This window comes from Triplophysa rosa, linkage group LG24, assembly GCF_024868665.1.
Source record: "Triplophysa rosa linkage group LG24, Trosa_1v2, whole genome shotgun sequence".
NCBI classification, from domain to species: domain Eukaryota; kingdom Metazoa; phylum Chordata; class Actinopteri; order Cypriniformes; family Nemacheilidae; genus Triplophysa; species Triplophysa rosa.
This window is the reverse complement of record NC_079913.1, coordinates 12,177,060-12,204,339: the sequence shown is the minus strand read 5'-3', so window position 1 is coordinate 12,204,339 and position 27,280 is coordinate 12,177,060. Positions and strand designations below refer to the sequence as shown.

At 40.5% G+C, this 27,280-nt stretch overlaps 1 protein-coding gene across 2 annotated transcripts in view; it reads left to right on the top strand.

The window, feature by feature from the left end:
• Positions 1-27,280, top strand: part of usp6nl (USP6 N-terminal like) — a 63,562-nt gene that overhangs the window by 2,352 nt on the left and 33,930 nt on the right. The window contains exon 2 of one of the 2 annotated variants that reach the window (XM_057323807.1): positions 9,410-9,495. In XM_057323807.1, the coding sequence (XP_057179790.1) occupies positions 9,492-9,495 (4 nt within the window). In that variant the 5' untranslated portion in view covers positions 9,410-9,491. Of the gene's footprint in view, positions 1-9,409; positions 9,496-18,280; positions 19,267-27,280 lie in introns of those variants that run through there. The other variant, XM_057323805.1, reaches the window with a different exon arrangement.

The following is a 27,280-nucleotide window of genomic DNA, read 5'->3' as shown; positions in this document are numbered from 1 at the left end:
CAATATCCCTTTTAATTAAATATCATGAAAATGTATATACTGGATGCAATATTTGTGTGCATGTTTTAATATATGACCTGTAAGTAACATCATCAAAAACAGTATAAAAGGAACAAAATGCAATAAATAACGGAAATACAAAATAACAGAAGAAATTATGATATGGGAAAAAACTGGCCCGCATCCTATTTATACTTTTGGAATCCGGCCCTCAAAGAAAGGTAGTTGAAGACCCCTGCTCTAGACAGTCACGGCAGCTGCCCTCGGGCCTTTATTCTGATGATAACTGGTGTGAATGAATTAAGAGGCAATCCAATAGCTTAAACACACACACAGATATGTGATGGATGACTGTGGCTGGAGAAGTAGAGATGAACTGATGGGGAACTGAACTGGTCTAGTTCACATATAAGGATAGATCACTTCCTGTGTGTGTGGGTGGATTTGTACCATGGTAACACACACAGTGGAGCAAAGCTTTCATAGCAGGCACATTACACGGTTCTCTGGTGGGCACTAGTGTGGGACACAGTTATTACTTTTGTGAAACATGTCCCCTAACCCAGCAGTGCACAAACACACACACACACACACACACACACATTGCTACTTTTGTTTTATTGCTGGACCTCACGGCTGGGTGATTTTGCAAGAAATTTAATATTTATTTCTCTATGATATAATCCCAGATATGTCCAACTATTTTTTTATAGCCCCTTTTTAAAACATTAGTTTTGATCCAGATATTGTTGCCAAATAGAGGAATATAGAGGAAGTCATTCGCCATTACAACGAATCCGAGCAAACATCAAGACAACAAAGAACAACTACCAAGCAGTATGGAGAAGGATATGCTTCTTAGCTTACTGTTCTTGGTTTGAGCGTGTTTGAGCGGCACACTTTCTGTGTGTGTATTGACCCCTAGTGGACTAGTGGACTTTTTCACGCATGCGCTGTTGTACGCGTCACGTCCGCGCGGTCTCAAAAAAAGGGGCTGCACGCAGATGACCGCGGACCCTTCTGATGATGAAAATTGCATCATACGGACGGCGCGCGAACGCAGACGTACGGACCATACTTCGGCCTTTATTCTCCCCCTCCGTCTTGACATACCATCTCACGCATGCGCAGATCTTTATTACCGTAAATACACAAAGAGTTTGTACACAGTCTACACCGCACGCGGGCGGCACGGCGCAGTGTCCTTGGGTTAAGTGCAAGTGTATGATCCAAACATAAACAACACCGCATTCGTTCGAATATAAAATCACACTTCCGCTCAATGACATCGTATTACTGGTATTTTGAGACGGCTGTACGAATGCTGTCTTACCGGTAAATTAACAGAATGTTGTTGCTTGTGTGAACAGCACATTTGTTTATTTACCATGAATTTACCAGAATAACTTTACCAGTAATTTACCAGCATTGATGTGTAAAAAGGGCAATATTGGTTGCAGGATAACAAAATAGTTATAGGTTAAAGGTACAATATGTAAGATTTTTGCATTAGCAGGGTTATACATTTTGTTTACTTGTGTTCTTACATAATCCCAGATATGTCCAACAATGTTTGAATCCAGAGAAATTTGCCTTTTTTACAGTGTAACGTCCTGTATTATTTGACAATACGTTACTTGCAGCTAATTCAATAAAATTCAATAAAAATCATGCAATGAAGCATAATAGGAACTTTATTTCATTTCGTCATCCACAAACATGATATGATAGTCCGTTCGTATTGATTTCCAATAGCAGTGGAGGTGAAGATGACAGCTCCCCGTCGTTCCACGTTCCTTGATAGCGTCGTCATCATACTACACCATGTATGCAAAATTTCATGTTACTATGCTATTAAAACAGTGCGCATACACTGGGTGCACAACTACCAGAGCAGTCTTGTGCATTTTAATAGTCAAATAAAAAGTGTGTTTAAATCATTGTGATGTTGGTTAATTTTATACCAAAATAATAGGACAAATATATCTAAAACTTTACCCAACCTAGTATCTGAATTCAAGATCACACTGGATGTTCAGCTACAATATATGAGGCCCATATGCATGTAAACACAAAGCGTTAAAGGTCTCCACATTCCTGAGCTCCAGCTCTGGTTCTGAAAGGTTGCCCAGCGCCGCTACAGATGCCCGCTGGCACAGAGAGATGGTTTGGCTTGAACAGAACACACGCACTGATATTCAGATGAGGACAATGTGCATGGCCGATGTGGTCGTTCTGAATTCACTTGTTTAACTTCACCCTCACATGGCTGTTCCTCTTTCTGATGTGCGAGCTGAATGTGCAAACATATGGCTGCAGTAATCCCATCATTAAGACTGGCTTTTCCACAGTCTCTCCCTCTCTTTCTCCCTCACCTACCTACTGTTTTTTCCTCTCTACTGTCATTGATCTTAGAAGAAATGGTTTCCCCAAAAAATATGGCTTCCCTTGTTTACCTCACCTTAATGTCGTTCCAAAACCTGTATAGCTTTATTTCTTTTATAGAACTCAAAAATGTTTAGAAAAATATTCACACTGCTTCTCGTCTAGTGCAGATGCTGAACACTTTATTTCTTCTGCAGAACACAAAATAATATATTTTGAAGTATGTTGGTAACTGAACAACTGCGGAACCAATTGACATTGCATGGGTTTGATGTCCATACAATAGAAGTGAATGGTTACAGCAGTTTACCAATGTTTTCGTGTACTGTCCACACCAGGTCGCAGTGTGGACTGTAAAAAAAAGGCTTTTGAAAACGATGACGCATTTCTCCTCATGTGATGCATTGGATGCTCTCCAGTTTGATAACATTAATGTCATTATCCATCCATTTATGACGTTTTGGAAACGCTTGAAAACACTACTGTGGACCAAGTGCGTTTTTAGACAAAAACTCTGTTTTCAAATCTGTTTTGAATAGTGTAGACGTCATGCAGCCTCACTCTTATGTTGGTTGGAGCATATGATTTTCGTAGCTCTTTAATCTAGTTTGACTCTGCAAGGTCAAATTTGAGAGCTTCGTGAGAGGAGAGGATGTTTGGAAAATATTCAGTCTGTTTTTCTCTATCATATCTATCGTATGACTCATACGGACCAATTTTTTATACTTTTATTGTGTCTTGTATACGGCTTGGCAGAGTGTTCAAATTATTTTTCCATTAAAGGGATAGTTCTTTACTACTTTTTTCTTGTGCAGAACACTAAAGAAGATATTTTGAGGAGCGTTGGTAACCAAACAACATTGGACCCAATTGACTTCCACTGTATGGACACAAACCACTTTTCAAAATATCTTCTTTTTTTGCTCCACAGAAGAAAGTGTCATATAGGTTTTGAACAATATGAGGGTGAATTAATGATGGCGTATTTTTATTTTGGGGTGAAAAATCTCTTTAAACGGTGCAAAGTTGAATCTTCTTTAAAGAAACAGGTTTGAAAAAACAAAAATATGAAAATGTACAAAAATACATAATTGTCATTGTGAACATTTCCTTGAATGAAATGATTGCTCATCTTACAAGCATGTGAAAGGCAGGCATCTTAGTCAACCCTTATCATTTCCTGTCACCTCCACCCATTCTGCATCATCTTATTACAGCGATTACCTCCTCTCACTGCCACTCCACTGCTTTCCCATTACTATCATCCACTCACACACATACAATGAAAGTAATCATTACTCTACTATAGTGAATGGTGACGGCAGGAGGCCGGGGCAGTGTGTTAGTGAGAGGGGTTATTAGTTGTCCTAAGTGATGGAGTTATTGGGTAAAAACAGAAAAGGCAGGAAGGATCATGACAAGGCGGGTGATGTCAAAGTCTTGATATCATCATGTGTTTGTGTTTAGAGCTGGGTGGGAATGATTTTCATGGTGGTTTATGTAATAGACCACTTTGACTTTTAAGTTGCTGAGGGTTTGTTCTCACCTAGCAGGGCTCTAGACTCATTTTTCCCACTGGTCGCACTGGTGTTTCTCAGTTGGTCGCACCAACTTACAATTTGGTCGCACCCTTTTTTATAGTAATCATAATGACCTTGCATAATGACCTCAGTTGATGAATTGTGCTGTTAATTTGTCACTCTGTCTTTTAAAGTACAAACCCGATTCCAAAAAAGTTGGGACACTGTACAAATTGTGAATAAAAACAGACTGCAATGATGTGGAAGTTTCAAATTTCAATATTTTATTCAGAATACAACATAGATGACATATCAAATGTTTAAACTGAGAGAATGTATCATTTTAAGGGAAAAATAAGTTGATTTTAAATTTCATGGCATCAACACATCTCAAAAAAGTTGGGACAAGGCCATGTTTACCACTGTGTGGCATCCCCTCTTCTTTTTATAACAGTCTGCAAACGTTTGGGGACTGAGGAGACAAGTTGCTCAAGTTTAGGAATAGGAATGTTGTCCCATTCTTGTCTAATACAGGCTTCTAGTTGCTCGACTGTCTTAGGTCTTCTTTGTCGCATCTTCCTCTTTGCGCCAAATGTTTTCTATGGGTGAAAGATCTGGACTGCAGGCTGGCCATTTCAGTACCCGGATCCTTCTTCTACGCAGCCATGATGTTGTAATTGATGCAGTATGTGGTCTGGCATTGTCATGTTGGAAAATGCAAGGTCTTCCCTGAAAGAGACGTCGTCTGGATGGGAGCATATGTTGTTCTAGAACTTGGATATACCTTTCAGCATTGATGGTGCCTTTCCAGATGTGTAAGCTGCCCATGCCACACGCACTCATGCAACCCCATACCATCAGAGATGCAGGCTTCTGAACTGAGCGCTGATAACAACTTGGGTTGTCCTTGTCCTCTTTAGTCCGGATGACATGGCGTCCCAGTTTTCCAAAAAGAACTTCAAATTTTGATTCGTCTGACCACAGAACAGTTTTCCACTTTGCCACAGTCCATTTTAAATGAGCCTTGGCCCAGAGAAAACGCCTGCGCTTCTGGATCATGTTTAGATATGGCTTCTTTTTTGACCTATAGAGTTTTAGCCGACAACGACGAATGGCACGGTGGATTGTGTTCACCGACAATGTTTTCTGGAAGTATTCCTGAGCCCATGTTGTGATTTCCATTACAGTAGCATTCCTGTATGTGATGCAGTGCCGTCTAAGGGCCCGAAGATCACGGGCATCCAGTATGGTTTTCCGGCCTTGACCCTTACGCACAGAGATTGTTCCAGATTCTCTGAATCTTTGGATGGTATTATGCACTGTAGATGATGATAACTTCAAACTCTTTGCAATTTTTCTCTGAGAAACTCCTTTCTGATATTGCTCCACTATTTTTCGCCTCAGCATTGGGGGAATTGGTGATCCTCTGCCCATCTTGACTTCTGAGAGACACTGCCACTCTGAGAGGCTCTTTTTATACCCAATCACGTTGCCAATTGACCTAATAAGTTGCAAATTGGTCCTCCAGCTGTTCCTTATATGTACATTTAACTTTTCCGGCCTCTTATTGCTACCTGTCCCAACTTTTTTGGAATGTGTATCTCTCATGAAATCCAAAATGAGCCAATATTTGGCATGACATTTCAAAATGTCTCACTTTTAACATTTGATATGTTATCTATATTCTATTGTGAATAAAATATAAGTTTATGAGATTCGTAAATTATTGCATTCCTTTTTTATTCACAATTTGTACAGTGTCCCAACTTTTTTGGAATCGGGTTTGTAGTTGGATATAGACCGCTTCATATTTGCACTTTTACACTTGCGAGCCCAATAAATGCAAAGAAACTTTGTATTTGTTATTTTATACAGTTGTAATTATTTAGTTTTATATTCAAGTGATATATTTGCTGTGAAATGATATTAATATATAACCTGTCACTCTTCACAATCCTCCTTTATTGCCCTCTTTGCAAAAATCTGTATATTTGCCACTGGGCGTCTTTATTTTTTACCACATAAAATTAAATTAAATTAGCTACTGTAGCTCAAAACTCAAAAGTAACTCAGAACTAAATTATTATATGTATGTACTTAATTACTACACATTGTCATAAACTTTTAATACTAAATCTTACAAATGGGGATGTAACGATTCACTCAGCTCACGATGCGATGCGATTCACGATTCTGATCTCACGATGCGATTTATTCACGATTTACTCACGATTTATTTTTAAAAAATGAGTTGAAACAAATTAGAAATGAACAACTTCCCTTGCATTATTTCTTTAATGCTTCACGTTTCTTTGCATAATAAAATAATGTTTTATTTCAAATAACAAAAGTAAACTGCGATTTTATAACAAATTAATAATAGAAAAAGTCTCTTTAATATAAACAAACTAATACTGTCTGTGCTTTTCTTGGATTTTTTTGCATTTAAGAAATATCAGCATCCACGTTTAGGTTTGCAGTGAAAATAGCGGCCCCTGCTGTTCAAAAAATGTATTGCGATTCAGTTCAAGCCTCAACCGAATTGAATCGTCACACATTATAACCGATTTTCAACCGGCTAACGGTGAATCGTTACATCCCTACTTACAAACCACTCTTGTTAAATGGTCTAAGCACACTTGTGTTCTGAGGTGTTTTGAGTGATTTGATGGGTTCAGTCAGCGAGTCTCGTGAGTTCAGTGTTTGACATATGAGTCGTTTCAACAAAATGAATTGGTTCAAATGAGTCATTACGTCGCGAATCGGACATTAGCGGACATTGACGCGCTGTTTGTTATTTACAGCTGTTAGGACATCGCAAAAGATAGAAGTTAACAAGGAAAACACTTCACTGGATAGGATTTTTCCTTTATGTCGGCTGCATGTGCGGAACACTTGTCAGGGAAGAAAAGGCAACATGTTTTAATTTAAGCACATTCACAGCTGTCATTCAGGTATAAATGTTCTCAAAATGCGCCACGTGAAACATTGATTCTGACTTCCGACCTTGCTTTTGATTAACGTGTGAAGGAGAGAGTCAGTTCAGAAACCGATGTGTTCGACTTCATTAAGCGCTGTGGAGAACGATCGAAATATGATATCAATGTTCCATGAGAGCGTTTTAAAAGCATATGGAGCAGTCTGTCCCGTAGTGCGTTTATGCCGTTCGATCTGCGCAACACCGAATGAAGCGAAACTCACACTTTAGTTTGGAGACAGAGAGCACGAACTCTCTGCTCGCTCTTTCCTGCTATTATCACAAGCGCGTCATTCACCACTCATAACTCACATTAAATGTTAAATTAATCTTTGGCGGGGCAAAAATTCATTTTACGCACCAATGCGACCCTGTGAAATATTTCCTCGCACATTATAAAAAAACGATCGCATTTGCGAGCATTTTGGTCGCAGTTTAGAGCCCTGCCTAGACAGCTGTAAGGCATTCATTACCTGCAGAAGACTGTAAATAAATACTGCGGTTCAGTGAATCTTTTTTTTTTTGGAGCATCCCAACCTGTAATTTTCTGACAAATGGGCAACAAAGTTATTTCTGAAAAGAAAACTCATGCTTATTTTGAGTGCAGATGGCATGCACGGTGTGATATTTTGTAATCACAATCATGAATTTTTATGGTTTAAGTATTTAGATTTTGTGGTTGTAATCTACCTATGAAATTTTATGTACAGTGTCATTTTTGATTTTCACTGGTTGACATTTTTAAATTCTAAATGTTTAAATATTTAAAACAACTTTTTTGCACTTAAAGGAACAGTTCACCCAAAAATGAAAATTCTGTCTTTATTTAGTCACCCTCAAGTTGTTTCAAATCTGTATATATTTCTTTGTTCTGATGAACACGGAGAAAGATTTTTCGAAGAATGCTTGTAACCAAACAGTTCCTGGCCACCATTGACTACCATAGTAGGAAAAAATGCTTTATAAATGTATTCGTTCTGTTAAACACAAAAGAAGATATTTTGAAGAAAGTAAGAAAGCAAACACTTCTGGAGCAGTTTTGACTACCATTGTAAATTTGTCTACTATTGTAGTCAATGGTCGCCACTTAACTGTTTGGTTACAAGCATTCTTATCTTTGTGTTCATTAGATCAAAGAAATGTATACAGATTAGAAACAATTCGAGGGTGAGTAAATGATGACTGTCCCTTTAAATACACTGATTGTGGTAAGATTTCAATCACTATGATACTAATATTTTAGGTCATCTCAAATATTACTTGGTGATTATACTTCCAAGTTTTTGTGATGGATCATGGGACTCATAAATGACTCTCATATAAAAAGTACCTCTATAGTTTAGTAGTATCTATTTTGTTTGGATGGTGGAACGTTATCTATGCTCACTTTTGAGAAATAATATTATTCCAGCACATTTAACTGGCTGACTGGAGCGCTGCAACATTCTTTGGATGTTTTCTTGCCTTTTTTTACTTATCAGTTTGAGACGTTTTAAAGGTGTCATATGGCGGAAGTACGTGTTTTTCTGTGTTTTTGGTGTGTTATAAGTTGCCTATGCATGTATTAGACACGTAAAATTGCACGAATGAAAGTGTGGGAACAAAAGATGCATTCTATCTAAAAGCGAATGCTCAACCAGACTTGCCTGAAACACCTCGTGTAACCACACCCCGGCGAATCTACGTAACTTCGTAACATGATTTGACTAAGACCGCCCAAATCTACACATAGTTATTAACACATAGGCGTAATTGTAAATCTCATTGTATCGCCTGTCAGTACAATTGTTTTGGAACCTGATGTTCCGAATATGGTAAGAGGCGTTACATTTCCTTGAAATGCTTGCAGTATTTGACCAATCACTATGCACTGGTGAACTGGCCAATCATAGCACACCTCGCTTTTCAGAGCTATGAGCTTTGTAAAAAATCAGCGCGTTTCAGAGAGGCGGGGCAAAGAGGAGATACAAACATGCACGGTATGTGGAAAATACAACATTTTTTAAACTTTACATGGTGTATACACATTGCATTACATCTAAAACAAACAATAATATTCATTTTAGCCGTGCAATATGACTCCTTTAATCTCTGTTTTAGAGGCGGACCTATTTTCGACACCAGTAAGGTGGAAAATAGATTAACAACCGTATAATCGGCTAATAAAATCAAACATTTTTGTAGTTGTTAAAATAACATAACAAAAAACACATTCATACAAACTGAACCATCCAAACCGAAATAACAAATTTATAATGTTACATAATAAACAAAAGAACAATTAATACATCATATTCCGAATTTGTAAGAATAAGCAAGTATAACCTGCCTTCATACACTGAGGTAAAAAAAAAACTATCTGTAACAATTGGCTTTGGTACCGATAACGAGCAAAGAAAGCGTCTATTATTAGTGCTGATTATAGAGTGACCTCTTGTTTTCACCCCAATTTCTTGACATTTCTACATGATGGTCTGATATTTTGGCTGGTCTTTTTTGTTGCTGAGGATGTTTTTGATGTGTGCAGGTCATGAGTTCCTTGAGGAGAAAAGCTGTTGAGAAGAACCTTGCCTGGTGCTCACACCCCAACCGACACGCTGCATCACAGTATGAGTGAGTACATACTTCATAAGCATAACACCACAATGTTGATACAAAAGATGAACACACTCATAAACATAAATATGCACATTCGTTGTCTTATGTGTTTACAGTATATTGTTGTAGCCATTAAAAAGAATCTTGTGGATGATCACATTGAATCTGAGCAGCAGTGTGACCATGTGTTACTCTCATAAGCATTTTGACTCAGTCTGACTTATAAAGTTTTTTTTTTGTGGTAAGCTGATATGTTTTTTTTATTAGAGTATGGGGTAGTTTAAAGGTCCAGTGTATGAAATTTAGCAGCATCTAGTGGTGAGGTTGCGAATTGCAACCAACGGTTTACTCCACCCATCCTTTCAAAGCACTACGGTGGCTGACACAGGGCTACGTTTTTGCTTCTTTGCCGAAGGAGATAACGTATTTACGAAACTCACTCTGGAGAGCAGTAGGGCTACTGTAGAAACAACATGGCGAATTCCATGTAAGGGGACCCGCGGTGTATGTAGATAGAAATAGCTCATCCTAACTGTGTGTCACATCGCCAGCGACACCCGGCGACAAAACGATGCAATGTCATTAATTTCAATGGAAACTCGCCTACTTCTGGCTTCAGTGACCGTTGGCGACACAGGAAGTGGGTGTGTCTAGCGACGCGACAAAGTTGAGAATTGCTCAACTTTATGCAAACGACGAGCGACTTTCGGTAGCGACTACCAATAGGAGTACAGCAGTGAAGCTCGCGTCGTCAGTTCTCGACAGTCACTGGTGGTGTGACCGTACAGTATGGTAATAAAAACATAACGCTTCATTATGTAAGGTCTTTATACACCTCTGAAGACATAGTTATGTACATTATATTGCATTTCTGTCAATAGAGCCTCCAAAAAATGACACACGGGACCTTTAAAGATTTTGATACATAGTTAGAAATACTTGGCACACCTTTGAAAACTTTTGTTGTTCACTTGCATTAGCAAATTTGCAGTATGCACGAAGGCTACTTTTCCACGTCAGTCATAGCCAGGGATCCAAGATAAGAGTAGAAGAGTAGAAGTGGCTTTGGGTGTGTCGCTACGTAAATAACTTCAGAAGACTTTGAAACGTGAGCGATTTTTTTGTAGATACATAGGTCTTTAAATCTTGTTTCAAAACAGCTTGAGTCCCATGAAATTTAGTTAAAGAACCACTCTTGACTCAGATTAGATAACCTCAGATCCTTCATTAAGTTCCTGTAAGAACAGGGTTTTATGGGAGTTTGACTTGTAATCTCACAGATGGCGTGTTTTAGGACGGCAGTGTATTTAAGTGTATGTGGTTGCTGTGGCGACTGTGTGGAGATTAGAATGGTCATCTCTTGGAGGGCTGATTTGAGAGTTTACCAGATTAGTGTGTCCCCTGTGGAGTCCGCACCATACCATTAAACAACAGCAATGGTACTGAATATTCACAAGTCTTTGATTCTTTGATCCTCACCTAAGTTTTAAATATACAATACAAATATAAAGAAGATTTTAACACTTAAAGATGCATTATGCTTTTCCACAGTGAAAAGATTTTTACAAATGAATAGTGCTTATGGCAGATATATTTACAATCACATATGCTCACTTGACACTTCAGTCATATCGGTGGGCTAGAAAAGGTTGTTTTAGTTACATATGGTGTGGTCCTGCTTCATGGTGGTTGCCATGTTGTGATCTCGACATGCTGTATAAAGCTGAATTTATCTCAAGGGGTATGAGGCGTTTGATACCTAATGTTTCAATTGAAATTGATTCTTAGGGGGCATGATTCGATTCGCAATCGATTCTTGACATACTAATAGGCCTAAGCATATTTGTGACATCATCGTGTCACATTTGCATTTAGAGTCAGGCTAGTGTTAGCACTTTAGCTTCTAGTATCTAAACTGTTATGTTTCTGTTGTCAGACATTAAAACAAATATTAAATAGTGATTCAACAGAACTCATACTGCATGTTAACTGGCAGTCATTCTACGAATTGATAAAACCTTGATCTGTAACTGCGACAGAGTCTGAAAAAGTCATTACCCATGTTGAAGGTTTTATCCGATAACATCATATTATTATGATGTTATCATAATACTTTCTTTTAAACTTATGCATTTTCTATGAGGAATGTGTGGAGACAAATCTAAGCCTACCATGCCGCACCACCTGACATTTTAAACATTTGCTGCTTGGCTTTTAAGTTACACAACAAAGTTATTATGTTTCAGGAAAGTTACACAACAAAGTTAGTTAAGTTAGTGTGTGTAAGAGTGTAACAGTGATGCATGCCTCAAACATCCTAATTCTTTAGTGCACCTTTATGTTTCAAAACCCAGAGCAACATTGTAACTGAAAAACAGCATTTCACATAAAAAAAGAAAAGATTTAAATAATACAGTAACACATTATTTTATCATTATCTCAGCTCTCTGACAGTCAGGGAGCAGAGACATTTTTCCCAGTTTCCCAGCTTGTTGTTTTATTACCCGCTGTTTTATTATGCTTGTTTTGAACTTTCGATATGGTTGCACAGTAATGTTGATTGTTTATTTTAAATGGCTGTAGGGAAATCTATTTGATGCATCATTCTTTTGTTTTTATGAAATGGAAAAATGCTGCAGTCTTTCTTTCTTTCTTTCTTTCTTTCTTTCTTTCTTTCTTTCTTTCTTTCTTTCTTTCTTTCTTTCTTTCTTTCTTTCTTTCTTTCTTTCTTTCTTTCTTTCTTTTTTCCCTCTTAGGGGTGCAGGCACATAAGAATAGGTTCCCCAAATATAAGATTTCTGTCATTTTTGCTCAACCTAATGTCAATTCATACTCACATGGGGAGCAAAAATGATACATTTTTGAGGGTTGGTAACTTTTCCTTAAAAAAAAGACTCTGCAAACTTTTTAAACAAATGCTCTACAAATACGCATGTTCTGACACTTCTTTAATGTCTGAGCTAGTTCTACATATGTCTTTCTTTTTCCCACACCCTCTCCGCCTTCCATTCGCATGTTTCCGTCTTTTAGCCTCTAATGCTCGACTCAGCAGGGTCTTGATTCTTTCATCTTCAACATCAATCGGGATCGAAAAAAGAGAAATAACACAAAGACCAAAAACCGCCACGTTAAAAGGCACCTGAAATAGCTGGACAGCTACACAGAAGAAGTGTGTCTGCATGTGTGTTCTTGGCAGATCTTGTGGATGTGGTGCAGACAATTTGACGCAAGAAAATAATGCTGCTGCTTGTTTATTTGCTTCGGGTTCTTCTGATCTAATTTCTTCTTGTACAAGAGAGTATTGGCAGCACAGCCTATTTTTTGACATTGCATATGTGTTGTTTTGGTGTTGAGGAATAGGATGTTGTGTGTGTGTGCATGTGCGTGCGTGTGTGTGTGTGTTGAGTTAATTACCCTAATTACCCCCCGCTCATACCCCTGTGAGTGCCGGTTCTAATGAGGGACCTGACATCATCCAGGATGCGCTGATGTGTATGAACCATGAACAAAAAGATGCCGTTTCATTTTCCCTCCTGATCATCTCATGTTTTATAGTCTGTGAAAGGTTTGGTCACAGCTTATAATTGATCTGAGTCGTAATGTACTGTGACATATGGCGGCTTTACCAGCTGCCAACAGAAGATTGGGTTTATTGATGATGCGATGACAGATGCACATTGAATACTAATAGAGAAGATGGTGAGTTCATTATAAATGCTAAATGTGCTGTACAGATATGTTTGGGTGGGTAAAAATCAGATAATATTTAGAAAACATCTGATATAACCTGTGAATGACGGAATACAGACAGATCAATTTGTAAAGTTGCCACATTACCCTAATTAAACACATGAATAAAGACAACTTAGTTCAGCCAAAATGAAAATTCTTTCATAATTTACTCACCCTCTTGTTATTCCAAACCTGGATGACATGCATACTTTTGCAGAACACAAAATAAGATGTTTTAAAGAACGTTGGTAACCAAATAACATTGGCCCCCAATTGACTTCCATGTGGACATGGACACAAAACCCCTGAGACATTTTTCAAAATATGTTCCTTTGTGTATCACAGAAAAAAGAGGGTCTGAAGGTGAATACATGGTGATTTTTTAAATTTTTGGATAAACTATATAAATCTCTGTTTAAAACCTAAGGTTGCAGGTTACTTTCTGCACATATTTATATGGGTTGAAGTCAAATGACATCAAAATGACATTTCCCACAAAATCGTACTCGACAGCTCAACCAATACACCATTAGTCCATTACTAATCTTCCTGTTGTGAATCAGACAGTTTTGAACACTGATTTATGATGTACCTTCTCAATGACTGATTTCTTTAACATTTTAACCAAAAAAAGTTATGAATTATTGACACTTTAAACCATTTGGCTAGCATACACTAGCTCTATCTGTTTACACAAGTCACTTGTTTGAATTGTTTGTAATTAAATGCAATAGGATTTACGCATGTGTAAGTGTGGCTTAAGTGTCGTTATATACAAACTTGCATATAGTATAAGTATGTATAAACATACTTGTTGGCCCCACTGTATTTTTGTCTTAAGCCGACGTCAAGCCATCCAAAGCTCAGAGTTATACAACAAACATGCCCGTTTAGTATGTCATGTGATGTTCACCCAGATGCCCATGGGTTGATGTTGAGTATGTTGGTGTGTTTGCACAGCTAACTAGATGGATGATCACAGGAAGGAAGTCACTGAGGAATGTGATTACATTTCACAGTAAACAGTGGAACATGAGGAAATGGATCTGTGCCCTTTTAGTTTGCACACACACACAAACTGTCTGGACTGGGCTACTAACAGGTTACCATTACAGTAGTAACAACAGTAGTTTTGTTTGTGGATAAGACATGTACCTAAAGTTTTTTTTATTTTCATTAACAACATTTTGGGCCTCATGTTTCAGTTAGCTAGAATGTATCATGTTTTCTTTGCCGCAATACATTATCACTTGTTCAAGGGCGTGTGTGTGTGACTCAGGAGAGTGCATGAGAGTAAAATGTACAGTACATCGTTTGTACTTCCTTACGGGTGGACCCACATGAACTATATGCCTGTAGACCTTGTAACATTTCCACAGATGATGAATGCCTTACTGTCACAAAAAACTATGCACACCTTGCATGGCCAGTTTTTTTCCATAGTTGTAATGTTCATTGAAAAAACATTTGATGCAATTTGTGCCAAAAATGTGAAGTAACTTGCGGTGGAAATGCAATGGAAGGAATGACTACGTTTGGCTGGTTTTATAGGCAAACAAGTCCATCTTACAAGATTCAAGGTTGTTAAAATGACTAAGGCCGTGCTCAGACTTGACTTCTTTTTTGACAAGAAAAAGTTGACAAAGGCGCTTTTTTAGTACAAAAAAAAAACGCTGGAAGCGTTTGGTTACAAATAGCAGCCGAGCGCCATGACTTCGGAGGCAGCGTCTGTGCACGAAGGCAGCCCAGAGAAACAGATAGGCAGCGTAACGGATGTCTATTTGAATTATAAACAGAGAGCGTCTTTGCAATAACTAATCACATATTTAAAAACAACAATATCTCACTAGAAATGCAATTAGAAGTTGTTGAAAGTGAATAGTTTATACAAAACTATGCTTCAACGGGCATTTCGGCCGCCATTTTATTTTTTCAAGCTTGAGCCTTCTCGACCAATCACGTTCCTTGCATGTTGAAAAAAAAAAGTTAAACTATTTCCATCTCGATGCGGTGTCGACGCGCCTAGAAAAATGTGCGCGCGTCGCCCCCTATTTGCGCACGTCTACATTTAAAATAACGAATATGCACGCGGAAAAGACACGGAATGTCAATCGGGCCTAAAAAAGCGCTCGAGATGTTTTTTGAAAACATGGTTTACTCCATAGGATTATAATGTAAAACAGACGCTAGCAGCTTTTAAAAAGAAGTCAAGTCTGAACACGGCCTTAGTTACTGTTTTTAAGAGTGTGTGAGTTACATGGCATTGAAACAGAAAGATAATATTATGAAGGGCATATCTATGGACAGGATGTGTATTTGAACTTACGTCTGTAAAATAATTTAATTAGTTTCGGATGGACAGAAATTTTGATCACAAAGGGTTTTTTGGTGTCTCTCACACGTGAAAGTAAATGACAGAGGTTTGTTACAGTAGCCAGGTTTCCATCCAAAGTTGCGAATTTAGCTTATGCGCAAAATTGGAATATCCCATAAAAACAAAAGAACAAAATGTCCCCTCCAACAGTTAAATGGACCAATCAGAATTGAGCAATCTTTTACACTGAATGTGAATCTGCAGGATAAGAGATTGGCAAACAGGATGTGACGCACTGTTAGTGTTTTCCCAATCCTCTCTGCTTGACATTATAGAAGGCACATTTTGGTCCATCTTCATCTCATACACATGCAGCATACTGTTTGCTTTAAATGCTGTGTGGTGCAGTGAGATTTCAGTGTCTGTGTGCAAGTCTAAACCTAATGAGTGCACTCTCCAACATTCATTATTTAAGCTCAACTGAGCCATGCAGTTAAACTCAGCCCGGCTTTTACAACTCCGACACTGTCGTTACAATGACGCAACACTCCATCTGACACACTGAGGATCTGCTCAGCACATCTTGCTGTAGAAATGCTGATTTCAGATCAGTTCTGCTCAGTCCACACGTATCAGGTTTAACTGACACAGAATAATATCCTGCAGTTTGATTATGACCCAAGAGCACAGTAGGTGTCAAGAACAGACCCTCTCTCTTTGTGTCTCTGTTACACGGGATATCACAATTTTGGGTGGAAGAGGGGGCAGAATGTCCCCTCAATTTCTCATAACGTCTCTGTGACAGGAAGCCAGGCTGAACAAATTGCTTTTTGGTTGTATGTGTGTGTTTTCTGACCTGAAGCGTGTAATCAGGGAAGAAGCTGTCTGTCTGGTCATCTCTCTGGTTGCCATCTATCTGTCTCTATGACATCACTTCATCTAGGGCAACTTGCTAAATAATGCTATTTGCAATACAACAATGCCGTTAGTTTGTCAAATAAATTTAAATTATATTAAAGCTGCAAGCAGTAACACTTATAATTCAACCAAATACATAAAAATACATTTTGCCAAACGCTCCGTTGCCTGATTCACAACGTTAAACTTGTAATGATGAATTTAATTTGTGTGCTTGGCCTTGATTTCGCTGGAAATGCTGCTGCAGCCGACTGCCAGACTTTTGGCAAGTCTGCGTTTTTTACAGCTAGTGTTGAATGGCCATTGGGCTGGGTTTGTTATGCATATCTGGCAACCCAGATTCATCGACACGGAGATACAGTGCCCAAGCACACTCACCAAACCGCAAGAGAGGGATATGCAACGAATTGCAGCTTTAAAATATATTATCATACAAAAAATATTTCACATTTCAAATGTTTCACATTTTTCTGGAAAAAGAAAGTATCACTGCAACTTCTGATCAAGACAACACAATCAAAACCAACTTTGACTACATCATTTTTTTAAGGTATTAAAGTCATTCAGTTATCACAAACCATTGTGACCATATTTTATTCATTTTGATATACAGTGTCTTGAAGCCCTACCCCCATCCACCCATTCATCTGAAATGTTGTCTTTTGTCCTGCGTTTTGTGATAGCGCAGATCTCAGTAACTCTAAAGAACACATTTGGGAACACCGTGAAGGTGTTATTTACTGGTTGCAGTAATGCTGAACTTGCACTGCAGTTTGGTTAGCAGAGTCTTGTGATAGTTGTGGTTAAATATAGTCACATGATTCTTATGGTTTACTCGCGGTGCTATTTTGTAGTGAGCTGTGATGATGTAATGCTGATGTAATGTTACTGTAATTGCCTCTGGCTGATATGTGTTTTTGACGGTTTCAGCTCTAATGAGGCCATTATGGAGATCGATTACAGTGGAGCTTACATACTAAGTACACATACACACTGCATTAGTGTGCCATGATAACATTCTACCTTTGAGCGATATCAGACTGGTAACAGGTAACCTGTGATCGGTAAAGGTAGATAAATGGCTTGCTTAGAGGTGTGTGTGTGTGTGTGCGTGCGTGCGTGCGTGTGTGCGTGCGTGCGTGCGTGCGTGTTTTTTCGTGTTTATGCATGACTGTGTGTAATATTAGGGCTGGGTATCGACATATATGTTTCGATTCCGATTCACAAGCTGAATCGAGTCAATGATGATAGATTTAATACAAATCCTATAGATATTTCTAAAAAAGACCAGTAAACATCAGATTACAATGATGAATTAAAATTCTGTATATTCAACTTTATTTTTGGGTACACTTGGGTGTATTGAAACAAAACAGTCGCACCTTGATCAAACAGGGTCAGGTTATTTCATATTTAAGATTTAACAAACAGAATTACACAAAATTAGCTGTAAAGAGAAGCTGCAATCATATGAACCGCTGCCTTTTATGCGAAGGTGATGTTAAATTCGACGACACACCCATATCCAAATGTAACGTGTCTGTCTTTCTGTCTGTCTGTCTGTCAGCGTTGAGATTCAAAAAAGTTCTGAACCAAAAACATCATGTCAATTCCGAATCCTCACGATTCCCATTCATACTATCCTCAAAATGATGGATGACCGGCCACGTTTTCTATTCCCGTTGTGCGGATATTCTTTAGATCAAAACAGCATTCACATACTAAACCGAGTCATGAGTCAAGGAGGAACAGAGGAGAGAAATGAGAACGAGATAGTTGAGGGGAGGGGCTGTTGTAACATGCTCTCTAATTTAAAGTTGTCAGAGCACAAGCCGGGCTGTGAAGAATAAACGGCAGGGAGCGACAGAGTAGAGCGGAGCAGTGCTGGTATTGATTTGGATGTTTGCAACAGCGAGAGAGAGAGAGAGACTTTATCTAGACTCTATCTAATCTCTCTCACCTGACACACAAACACACTGCGGTTATAGGAGATTGAACCGGACTTTGTGTCTCTGTGCCATAAACGAGAAGAATCGCAGCATCACTGAGTGGAAGAGGAATTTGTGTGTGAGAAAGAGAGAGAAGCAACGAGAAAAGATGTAAGCGATGAAGAAAGAAGACGCGGACCCTCGTGTTTGGATCTGTTTCAGGACTTGCAGAAAGCAAATTCTGCAGGAGTATTTCTGCAGGACCCTGTGTTGTTGTTTTTTAACCCTGACGCTGCGGAATTGATACGGAATTATGAAGTTAGGAAGATTTAATTTATGCACTATGCATTGCTAATATGTTTTTATTGGTGTTGTGGACCAAAGCTATTGTTGGATTTGCTATTTTATGTTAAATGAAATGACTTTAATGGTACCAGAGACACTATAAGGAGGAGGAGACAAGCTACTCGAAAAACATGAATGGAAGAGCCCATTTGCTTTTTTTTATAGATGCATCGGCAGTTTACTTTAGAAGTGCAAAAAATGTTGATTTTTGTTTGTCGGATGTCATTTTTGATTTGATTTCAGATATATTGAAACGTATTCTTGACAAACTTCTGGAGCTGTGCACCATCAAAGCATTACCACAAGGACCACAGAATAAATTATAATACTTGGTTGGATGTCCTGGACGAAACTTTATCGTAGTATTCTTTTCATGTATATTTGTGCGACAAGAATGAGGCTCTTCAGTCTTTGTTCTGCACTGGCCCCGCCTCCTGCTACACCTTGTATTCACATCTCGGCTCCGCCTACATCTAAGCATGCAGGTGCTGCAGATTGTTAAGGAACTGGTGTCGCCCTCTCGCCGCCGTGCTGCTAGCAGGTTTGCAGGTGTGTATGTAAAAATGAGCGAAAGTGTTTGTGCATGCGTATGGTTTGTAAAGCTAGTGTGTTTTATAGCTTGTCATCGGAGTTAATTTAGAGGTTTCGCACCAGCTAACACTCGACAGGTGCAGAGATGTGCATTGTGTATGGGAGGGAATATGTGTGGTGGAGTTCGTGTGTGTGTGTGTGTGTGTGTGTGTGTGTGTGTGCGTGTGTGTGTGTGTGTGTGTGCGTGTGCGTGTGCGTGTGCGTGTGCGTGTGTGTGTGTCTGGCAGTCAAGGACAAAGTAAGGACTTGTCTAATGATGAAAGCTGCTTTAATTGCTATTGAAGGAATAGTTTGCTGACAATAGTTGGTCATAGTCATCGTCACGAAAATATTAAAGTAATGATTTATAAGTAGTGATTTTAAATGTAAAACATATAAATCATTAACATAAAAAATATCATAATAAAGCTCATTGTGTTCTCCACCTTGCACAAATAATAATTTTAGCATAGCAAAAGTTTTATTGCATTTTCTGCTGAAAATCTCATTACCGTAACACATCCAGCCATATCTGAGTGCATGAAATGTTATTTAAACAGAGTATAATTTTTAAATGTTCTGAAAAAATGAATGTTCTGCTAGAAGTTCTCAAAAGACAAAAATGCCAGAATATTCATGTATAATTAAAAAAAAGAAATAGTGGAAAAAAGAAATGTCCATGTTCTCCTCTGTAACATTTTTAAAGAACTATTTACACACAGATTTTTACATCGAAGGGCAATTGTGTAATTTTTAGCGACATCTAGCGGTGAGGTTGTAAATTGCAACCAACGGCTTCACTCCACCCATCCCTTTCGAAGCTCTACGGTGGCTGACACAGGGCTAAGATGTCGTCACATTTTCTTTGCTTCTTTGCCGAAAGAGATACCGTACAAAACTCGCTCTGTAGAGTAGTTTTTTCCGTTTAGGTGAATTCCATGTTGGACCCAGAAATAGCTTCATTATGTAAGGTGACCTGCAGTGTATGTAGATAGAAATAGTTAATTCTAAGGTAATAAAAACATAACGCTTCATTATGTAAGGTCTTTATACACCTCTGAAGACATAGTTATGCATGTTATATTGCATTTCTGTCAATACATCCTCCAAAAAACTACACACTGGACCTTTAAGTTTGATTTTGTTTAAAGTAACACATTTGTCAGTACCTTCCAAATTGCTACCAGGTTAACAGATTTCTTTATATTTTTGTAGTTAAAAGTTTAATATTTATATTGTTGTACTGTGTACATTATTGATGATCAGTACCGATACAGGTGGTTTTCCACTTAAAAATAATTTATCATTTTATTTCCTATAAAAATATACAGTACTTCACTAATGTCTAATTATGTATGAAGATTAAAAACTTTTTTAGGCTTCATAGCAAAACATGCTATATTGACATGTTACGGTAATGAGATTTTTATTTTTTTAAACATGACAAAAGGTTTTTAATTAAAATATACATGTCAGACCTTTATTTAGTTTTACGTCTAAAAAGGAAATGTTTTTTTTAAATCGTGTTTGACATTGGAAACCAAAATTTCTTGAAAAAAATCCTCCAGTGTGCTCAAATTTACACATTTCGTTTCTAATGTGTATAACTTATTTTCCTCCGTTGAACACAAAGTGAGGCATTTTGAAGAATTTGCATGCTTCTGTTTTCAGGTCTATAAGAGTCAAATTATGATTTATAATATAAATAGTGTTCTAAAGACATTCGACTTTGTGTTCCTATAACCAGCCACCTCTTTAACCATCATTTGTCATCTTTCCCACAAACATGGCTCTCAAAACTCATTTGGTTTGCCGTTATGTTTAATTAAAAGAAAAGCATTGTGAACATTTTTTAAAAACATTTACTTTTGTGTTCCACGAAAGATATTTTGTCAGCAGAATGAGGGTGACTGAATGTTTTATATACTGAATGTGCTTTTAATAAACAGTTTCTGTGTTTGTGTGCATGTGTGTGCGTGTGCGTGCGTGCAATTGCTTCACAAGGGAGGTTCCACTCTTGTGCAATACATCAATTTTAAACCGAAGATTGCTGCATATTGTTTTGTTTGCGTTTAATTCCAAAACTTTATTGATCCATCCTCATAATTTAGCAAAAACAAATCCCCTCTAAGCTTTGCTAATGGTTACACTCACAAGCACGCTCGCCACAGGGTTTTATTAAGGAAGTATGGTCTCTGAAGTAGTTTATGTTCAAAACAGAGATGGCATTATAGAAGCGAATGTTATGGATTGCAGCTGTAAGTGATGTTTTTAAAAAAACTATGCCTTGTCAGCCCAGATGGTATCATATTTTGACTGGATATTCGAAGTTTGCATACCTGCTTGGTTTGTACTGTTACAGTACATGACTATGTATTTCTTTTATTTTCATCTCCTCCCAGTCAGCGAGGACTCGATTCCATCACTTTTGTTTAATATTGTTGTGGATCAAGGGTTACAGTAGATTTTTTATACTGTTTTTTTTTCACTTTTCAGTCAGTATTTGGTTCATAGTACATTAGCTGTTTAATATCAAAATAGAGTAGCATTACATCACATAGCTGATGATCTAATTGGCTCAGTGATCAGCGCCAAGGGATAATGCTCACATCTGATTGGTTAAAAGAGTTGAGTCCTAATGTCATGGCTCTGCTTCATTTAGTCATGTTTTTCTTGGTCCTGTAGCAGAGCCATGACAAAGTCTTTGGTTATGTGTGGAGAGAAACATATTATTGTCCTTTTGACAATAATATGCGTTCTCTCCAGTGTCTCGTCATTGGCCCCGCTCCTCTCATTTCCTTGTGATCTTTCCCTGAGTGTTTGATTACCTACACCTGCCCCATGTCGTTATCCCTCGTTTGCGTTTCCTATATATACCCTCTTGTTTCTTTGTCTTGTGTTGGTGGATTACATGTGGATGTTCGTGTACCTGTGATGTCGTGTTGTATTCCAAACCTGTCCAAATCGATGTTCCTTGTTCCCACCGTGAGTCATTGTTGGTCTTGTTTATGTTAGTTTAAGTCACGTGTTTTATAGTCTAGTTAATAGTCCTTGGTTCCTGTGTTTTCCTGATATTATTTATTCCCATTGTCTTTGTCAGTGTTTTTCCCCATCGAGGGAGTTTTTGTTTTGTGTTTATATTTAAAATAAAATACCCCTGTTAACCCCTTACCTGCCGTTGCCTGCACTTGGGTTCTTCCACCTCGTTTCCTGACAGAATCCACCAACCAGAATTGAACCCAGCAGGCATTATGGAGGCAAGGCGATCCAGGCAGGCTCATCTCCTCTGCGGTCTGCGACAGGGCTACTCCGACGTCTTGGAGTTTGCCGACCGATTCTTCGAGACCACAGGGGAGATGGTCCATGATGAGAGAGAGCACGGACATGATCAGGTACGCCATGAATCGGCCGGAGCCCAGGGTCTCAGTCCAGCCCAGTCTTTCTTCCCCACTGCCCGTGATCCCGGAGGGTCGCGCTATACAGATCGGGGTTATCAGCACGACCGCTCCATCCATCTCTCCCCCGGCAGCTCCTCCTCCGCCCATCAGCATCCGTGGCCGGCGCAGACGAAGGGAGTCGTGGGACTCCCCGTCCGACTCCTCCGGTACGGAGCTAACCGGGCTCCCCATCACTTCTCAGCAACCGGCCACATGTCCTGTGGGCCGGTCCAGGAAGAAGAAGCCGAGGAGGGGGAAGTCCAGTCCGGTGCAGCCGGCGTCCAGTCTTGTGTCCAGGCCGGTGATCCAGCCGGCGTCCAGTCCGGTGATCCAGCCGGCGTCCAGTCCGGTGATCCAGCCGGCGTCCAGTCCGGTGGTCCAGCCGGCGTCCAGTCCGGTGGTCCAGCCGGCGTCCAGTCCGGTGGTCCAGTCCGGTGGTCCAGCCGGCGTCCAGTCCGGTGGTCCAACCGGCGTCCAGTCCGGTGGTCCAGCCGGCGTCCAGTCCGGTGGTCCAGTCCGGCATCCAGTCCGGCATCCAGTCCGGTGTCCCAGCCGGTACAGCATCCGGCGTCAAGCCCTGTCCAGTCGGCCTTCCAGCCGGCATCAAGCCCTGTCCAGCCGGCCTTCCAGCCGGCGTCAAGCCCTGTCCAGCCGGCTTCAAGCCCTGTCCAGCCGGTCTTCCAGCCGGCCCCTAGTCCGGCAGCCAATCCGGCCCCGGGGAGACCCCCTGGGTCAAGGACTTTTCCCCCCAGGACTCCTCCTAAGTCCCCCAGGTCTCCGCGCCCTCGAGCGCAGCCGGGGACTGGGACTATTCCCCCTAACCCTTTTGGACTACCCCCCATGAGCCCTTGTTTAGCCCCTCCCCCCCTCCCATGTTTGTTATTTTTATTATCACATCCTAATCCTGTCGTTTTCTATTCCTGTCTGCCCTTGATATTGTTTGCCATGTTTTGCCTTGTTTTGTCTGTCACCCAGTCTGTCTTGTCTCGTCCGTCTACCCCTTGGTGAGCACCTGGAGGTGCTCATTAAAGGGGGGGCTTCTGTCATGGCTCTGCTTCCTTAAGTCATGTTTTTCTTGGTCCTGTAGCAAAGCCATGACAAAGTCTTTGGTTATGTGTGGAGCAAAACATATTATTGTCCTTTTGACAATAATATGCGTTCTCTCCAGTGTCTCGTCATTGGCCCCGCTCCTCTCGTTTCCTTGTGATCTTTCCCTGAGTGTTTGATTACCCACACCTGCCCCATGTCGTTATCCCTCGTTTGTTTGTCTTGTGTTGGTGGATTACATGTGGATGTTCGTGTACCTGTGATGTCGTGTTGTATTCCAAACCTGTCCAAATCGATGTTCCTTGTTCCCACCGTGAGTCATTGTTGGTCTTGTTTATGTTAGTTTAAGTCACGTGTTTTATAGTCTAGTTAATAGTCCTTGGTTCCTGTGTTTTCCTGATATTATTTATTCCCATTGTCTTTGTCAGTGTTTTTCCCCATCGAGGGAGTTTTTGTTTTGTGTTTATATTTAAAATAAAATACCCCTGTTAACCCCTTACCTGCCGTTGCCTGCACTTGGGTTCTTCCACCTCGTTTCCTGACAGAATCCACCAACCAGAATTGAACCCAGCAGGCATTATGGAGGCAAGGCGATCCAGGCAGGCTCATCTCCTCTGCGGTCTGCGACAGGGCTACTCCGACGTCTTGGAGTTTGCCGACCGATTCTTCGAGACCACAGGGGAGATGGTCCATGATGAGAGAGAGCACGGACATGATCAGGTACGCCATGAATCGGCCGGAGCCCAGGGTCTCAGTCCAGCCCAGTCTTTCTTCCCCACTGCCCGTGATCCCGGAGGGTCGCGCTATACAGATCGGGGTTATCAGCAGACGTCATCCATCTCTCCGCGCAGCTCCCCTCGCCATCAGCATGTGGCGGCGCATGACGAAGGGAGTCGTGGGACTCCCGTCGACTCCTCCGGTAGGAGTACCGGGCTCCTCTTTCTCAGCACCCGGAATGTCCTGTGGGCCGGTCAGGAAGAAGAAGCCGAGGAGGGGGAAGTCAGTCCGGTGCAGAGCGGGCATCCCCGTCTTGTGGTGCGGTATGCAGCCTGGCCGTCGTCGGTCGATCGGGGTCCAGCCGGTGCCAGCCGGCGTCCAGCCGGCGTCCAGCCGGCGTCCAGTCCGGGATCCAGCCGGCGTCCAGTCCGGGATCCAGCCGGCGTCCAGTCCGGGTCCAGCCGGCGTCCAGTCCGGTGATCCAGCCGGCGTCAGTCCGGTGTCCAGCCGGCTCCAGTCCGGTGCATCCGAGCCCTGTCCAGCCGGCCTCCAGCCGGCGTCAAGCCCTGTCCAGCCGGCCTTCCAGCCGGCGTCAAGCCCTGTCCAGCCGGCCTTCCAGCCGGCGTCAAGCCCTGTCCAGCCGGCCTTCCAGCCGGCGTCAAGCCCTGTCCAGCCGGCTCCAGCCGGCGTCAAGCCCTGTCCAGCCGGCCTTCCAGCCGGCTCGAGCCTTCCAGCCGGCCCCTGGGAAACTCCAGGGTCAAAGACTGTTCCCCCAGGACTCCCTAAGTCCCCCAGGACTCCGCGCCCTCGAGCGCAGCCGGGGACTGGGACTATCTCCCCAACCCTGGACTGCCCCCTATGGGCCTGGTTTGGCCCCTCCCCCCCTCCCTTGTTTGTTTTTTTATTTCCCATCCAAATCCTGTTCGTTGTTGTCATGTCTGCCCTTGATTTTGTTTCTTGTTTTGCCTTGTTGTCTGTCCCCAGTCTGTCTTGTCTCGTCCGTCTACCCCTTGGTGAGCACCTGGAGGTGCTCATTAAAGGGGGGGCTTCTGTCATGGCTCTGCTTCATNTGTTTCCTATATATACCCTCTTGTTTCTTTGTCTTGTGTTGGTGGATTACATGTGGATGTTCGTGTACCTGTGATGTCGTGTTGTATTCCAAACCTGTCCAAATCGATGTTCCTTGTTCCCACCGTGAGTCATTGTTGGTCTTGTTTATGTTAGTTTAAGTCAAGTGTTTTATAGTCTAGTTAATAGTCCTTGGTTCCTGTGTTTTCCTGATATTGTTTATTCCCATTGTCTTTGTCAGTGTTTTTCCCCATCAAGGGAGTTTTTTTTTTGTGTTTATATTTAAAATAAAATACCCCTGTTAACCCCTTACCTGCCGCTGCCTGCACTTGGGTTCTTCCACCTCGTTTCCTGACACCTAAATCAGTGATGTAACACAAGAATGCACAATGGTTAATCATTTATCCTCTTCTTCTCGCAAATATTTCTGTCCTTTTCACCTTTTTTTATAAAGTATGTTCATTGAAAAATGACATTGATCAAAGAAGAGTTTTCACAGATTTATTATGTTGGCATGCATATACTGTACTGTAGTAGGACTATAGAGTTTATACATTTCTTATTGTGTTGTTAGAAATTGTTGCAAAATATTTAAGGTCGTTTTAAGATTTCTGCCTTTGGATGTTAGAATTGGTATCTTGACAAATCCGAGCACAGTTTGAAAGTTTGGGATGTCTTCAAAAATTCTTTTCAAGCTAATAATGTCCAGGCAAAACAATTTAGATCTTAAAGAAACATTTCGATTTTTTTCGAGATGACTGTACTTGTCGTTTTGCCTTGTGTGTGTGCTCTGAGTGGTCTGTAAAGTGTGTGTGTGTGAATAGGAGCTCTTGTTTGTTAGTCAGTCTGGTATGTAGTGTGTGGGTCTGAAGTGTGACGTTTCTCTGTAGTAAACAAACAGCAGTATTGTCCGAGCACGTCTCATTGCCTCCTATGCTATTTGCTGTCATATTTGTCCACCAAGAGTTTTCTTTTCTTCATTTTATTTCCCTTCTTTCGCTGTCTCTCAATCGTGTTCTGTTTCGCTTGGACTGATAAGAAACTGGATCGCTTTTAAGCTACTGAAAGTTCTTTTCAACATGCCGAGTGAGGGAATCTGATAAGTGTGTCTGTGTTTGTGTGTTTTCGTCAAACTCATGCAGACCAAAAATCTGAATTGCAATGACGCAGATCTTGGAGAGAATGAGACAGGTAAGACATGATGACATCACCATGGTTTTGATATCAGCTAGGTGTTTTCTGGAATGTTAGACCTTTTGTTGCATCTTGTTCCTTTCATCTTTTCATCTAGTTTACAATGAGATTGGAAGAGAGAATTGGATTTTTTTAAATAGGAGTTGTGAAAAGTTGCACTGGCGCTGCATTGCTGGGATTGATGTTTACATTTTTGTCTTGAAGCACACTTCTCCCTTAGTTAAAATAGGTGGCACATTTTTTTAAGACTAATATGGTAATTTGTCAGTGTAACATGTACAAGCACACATCTGCACCAAACAACATCTGCAAAAAACATTATAAATATCTGCTAGATGGCTCTCAACATTCACCAGGAGAGGCTTATTATCAGTTCTGTGTGTGCTAGTGGCTTGAAGGACAATTGAGTTGTTACACTTGTGTTGTGTACACTTACAAATGCAAACTACATGTACAAACTACTGCATCGGCACAGAACTGCTATAAATATCAGTGGGCTACCGGGGTCATGCACAGCAGAAGGCCTCATT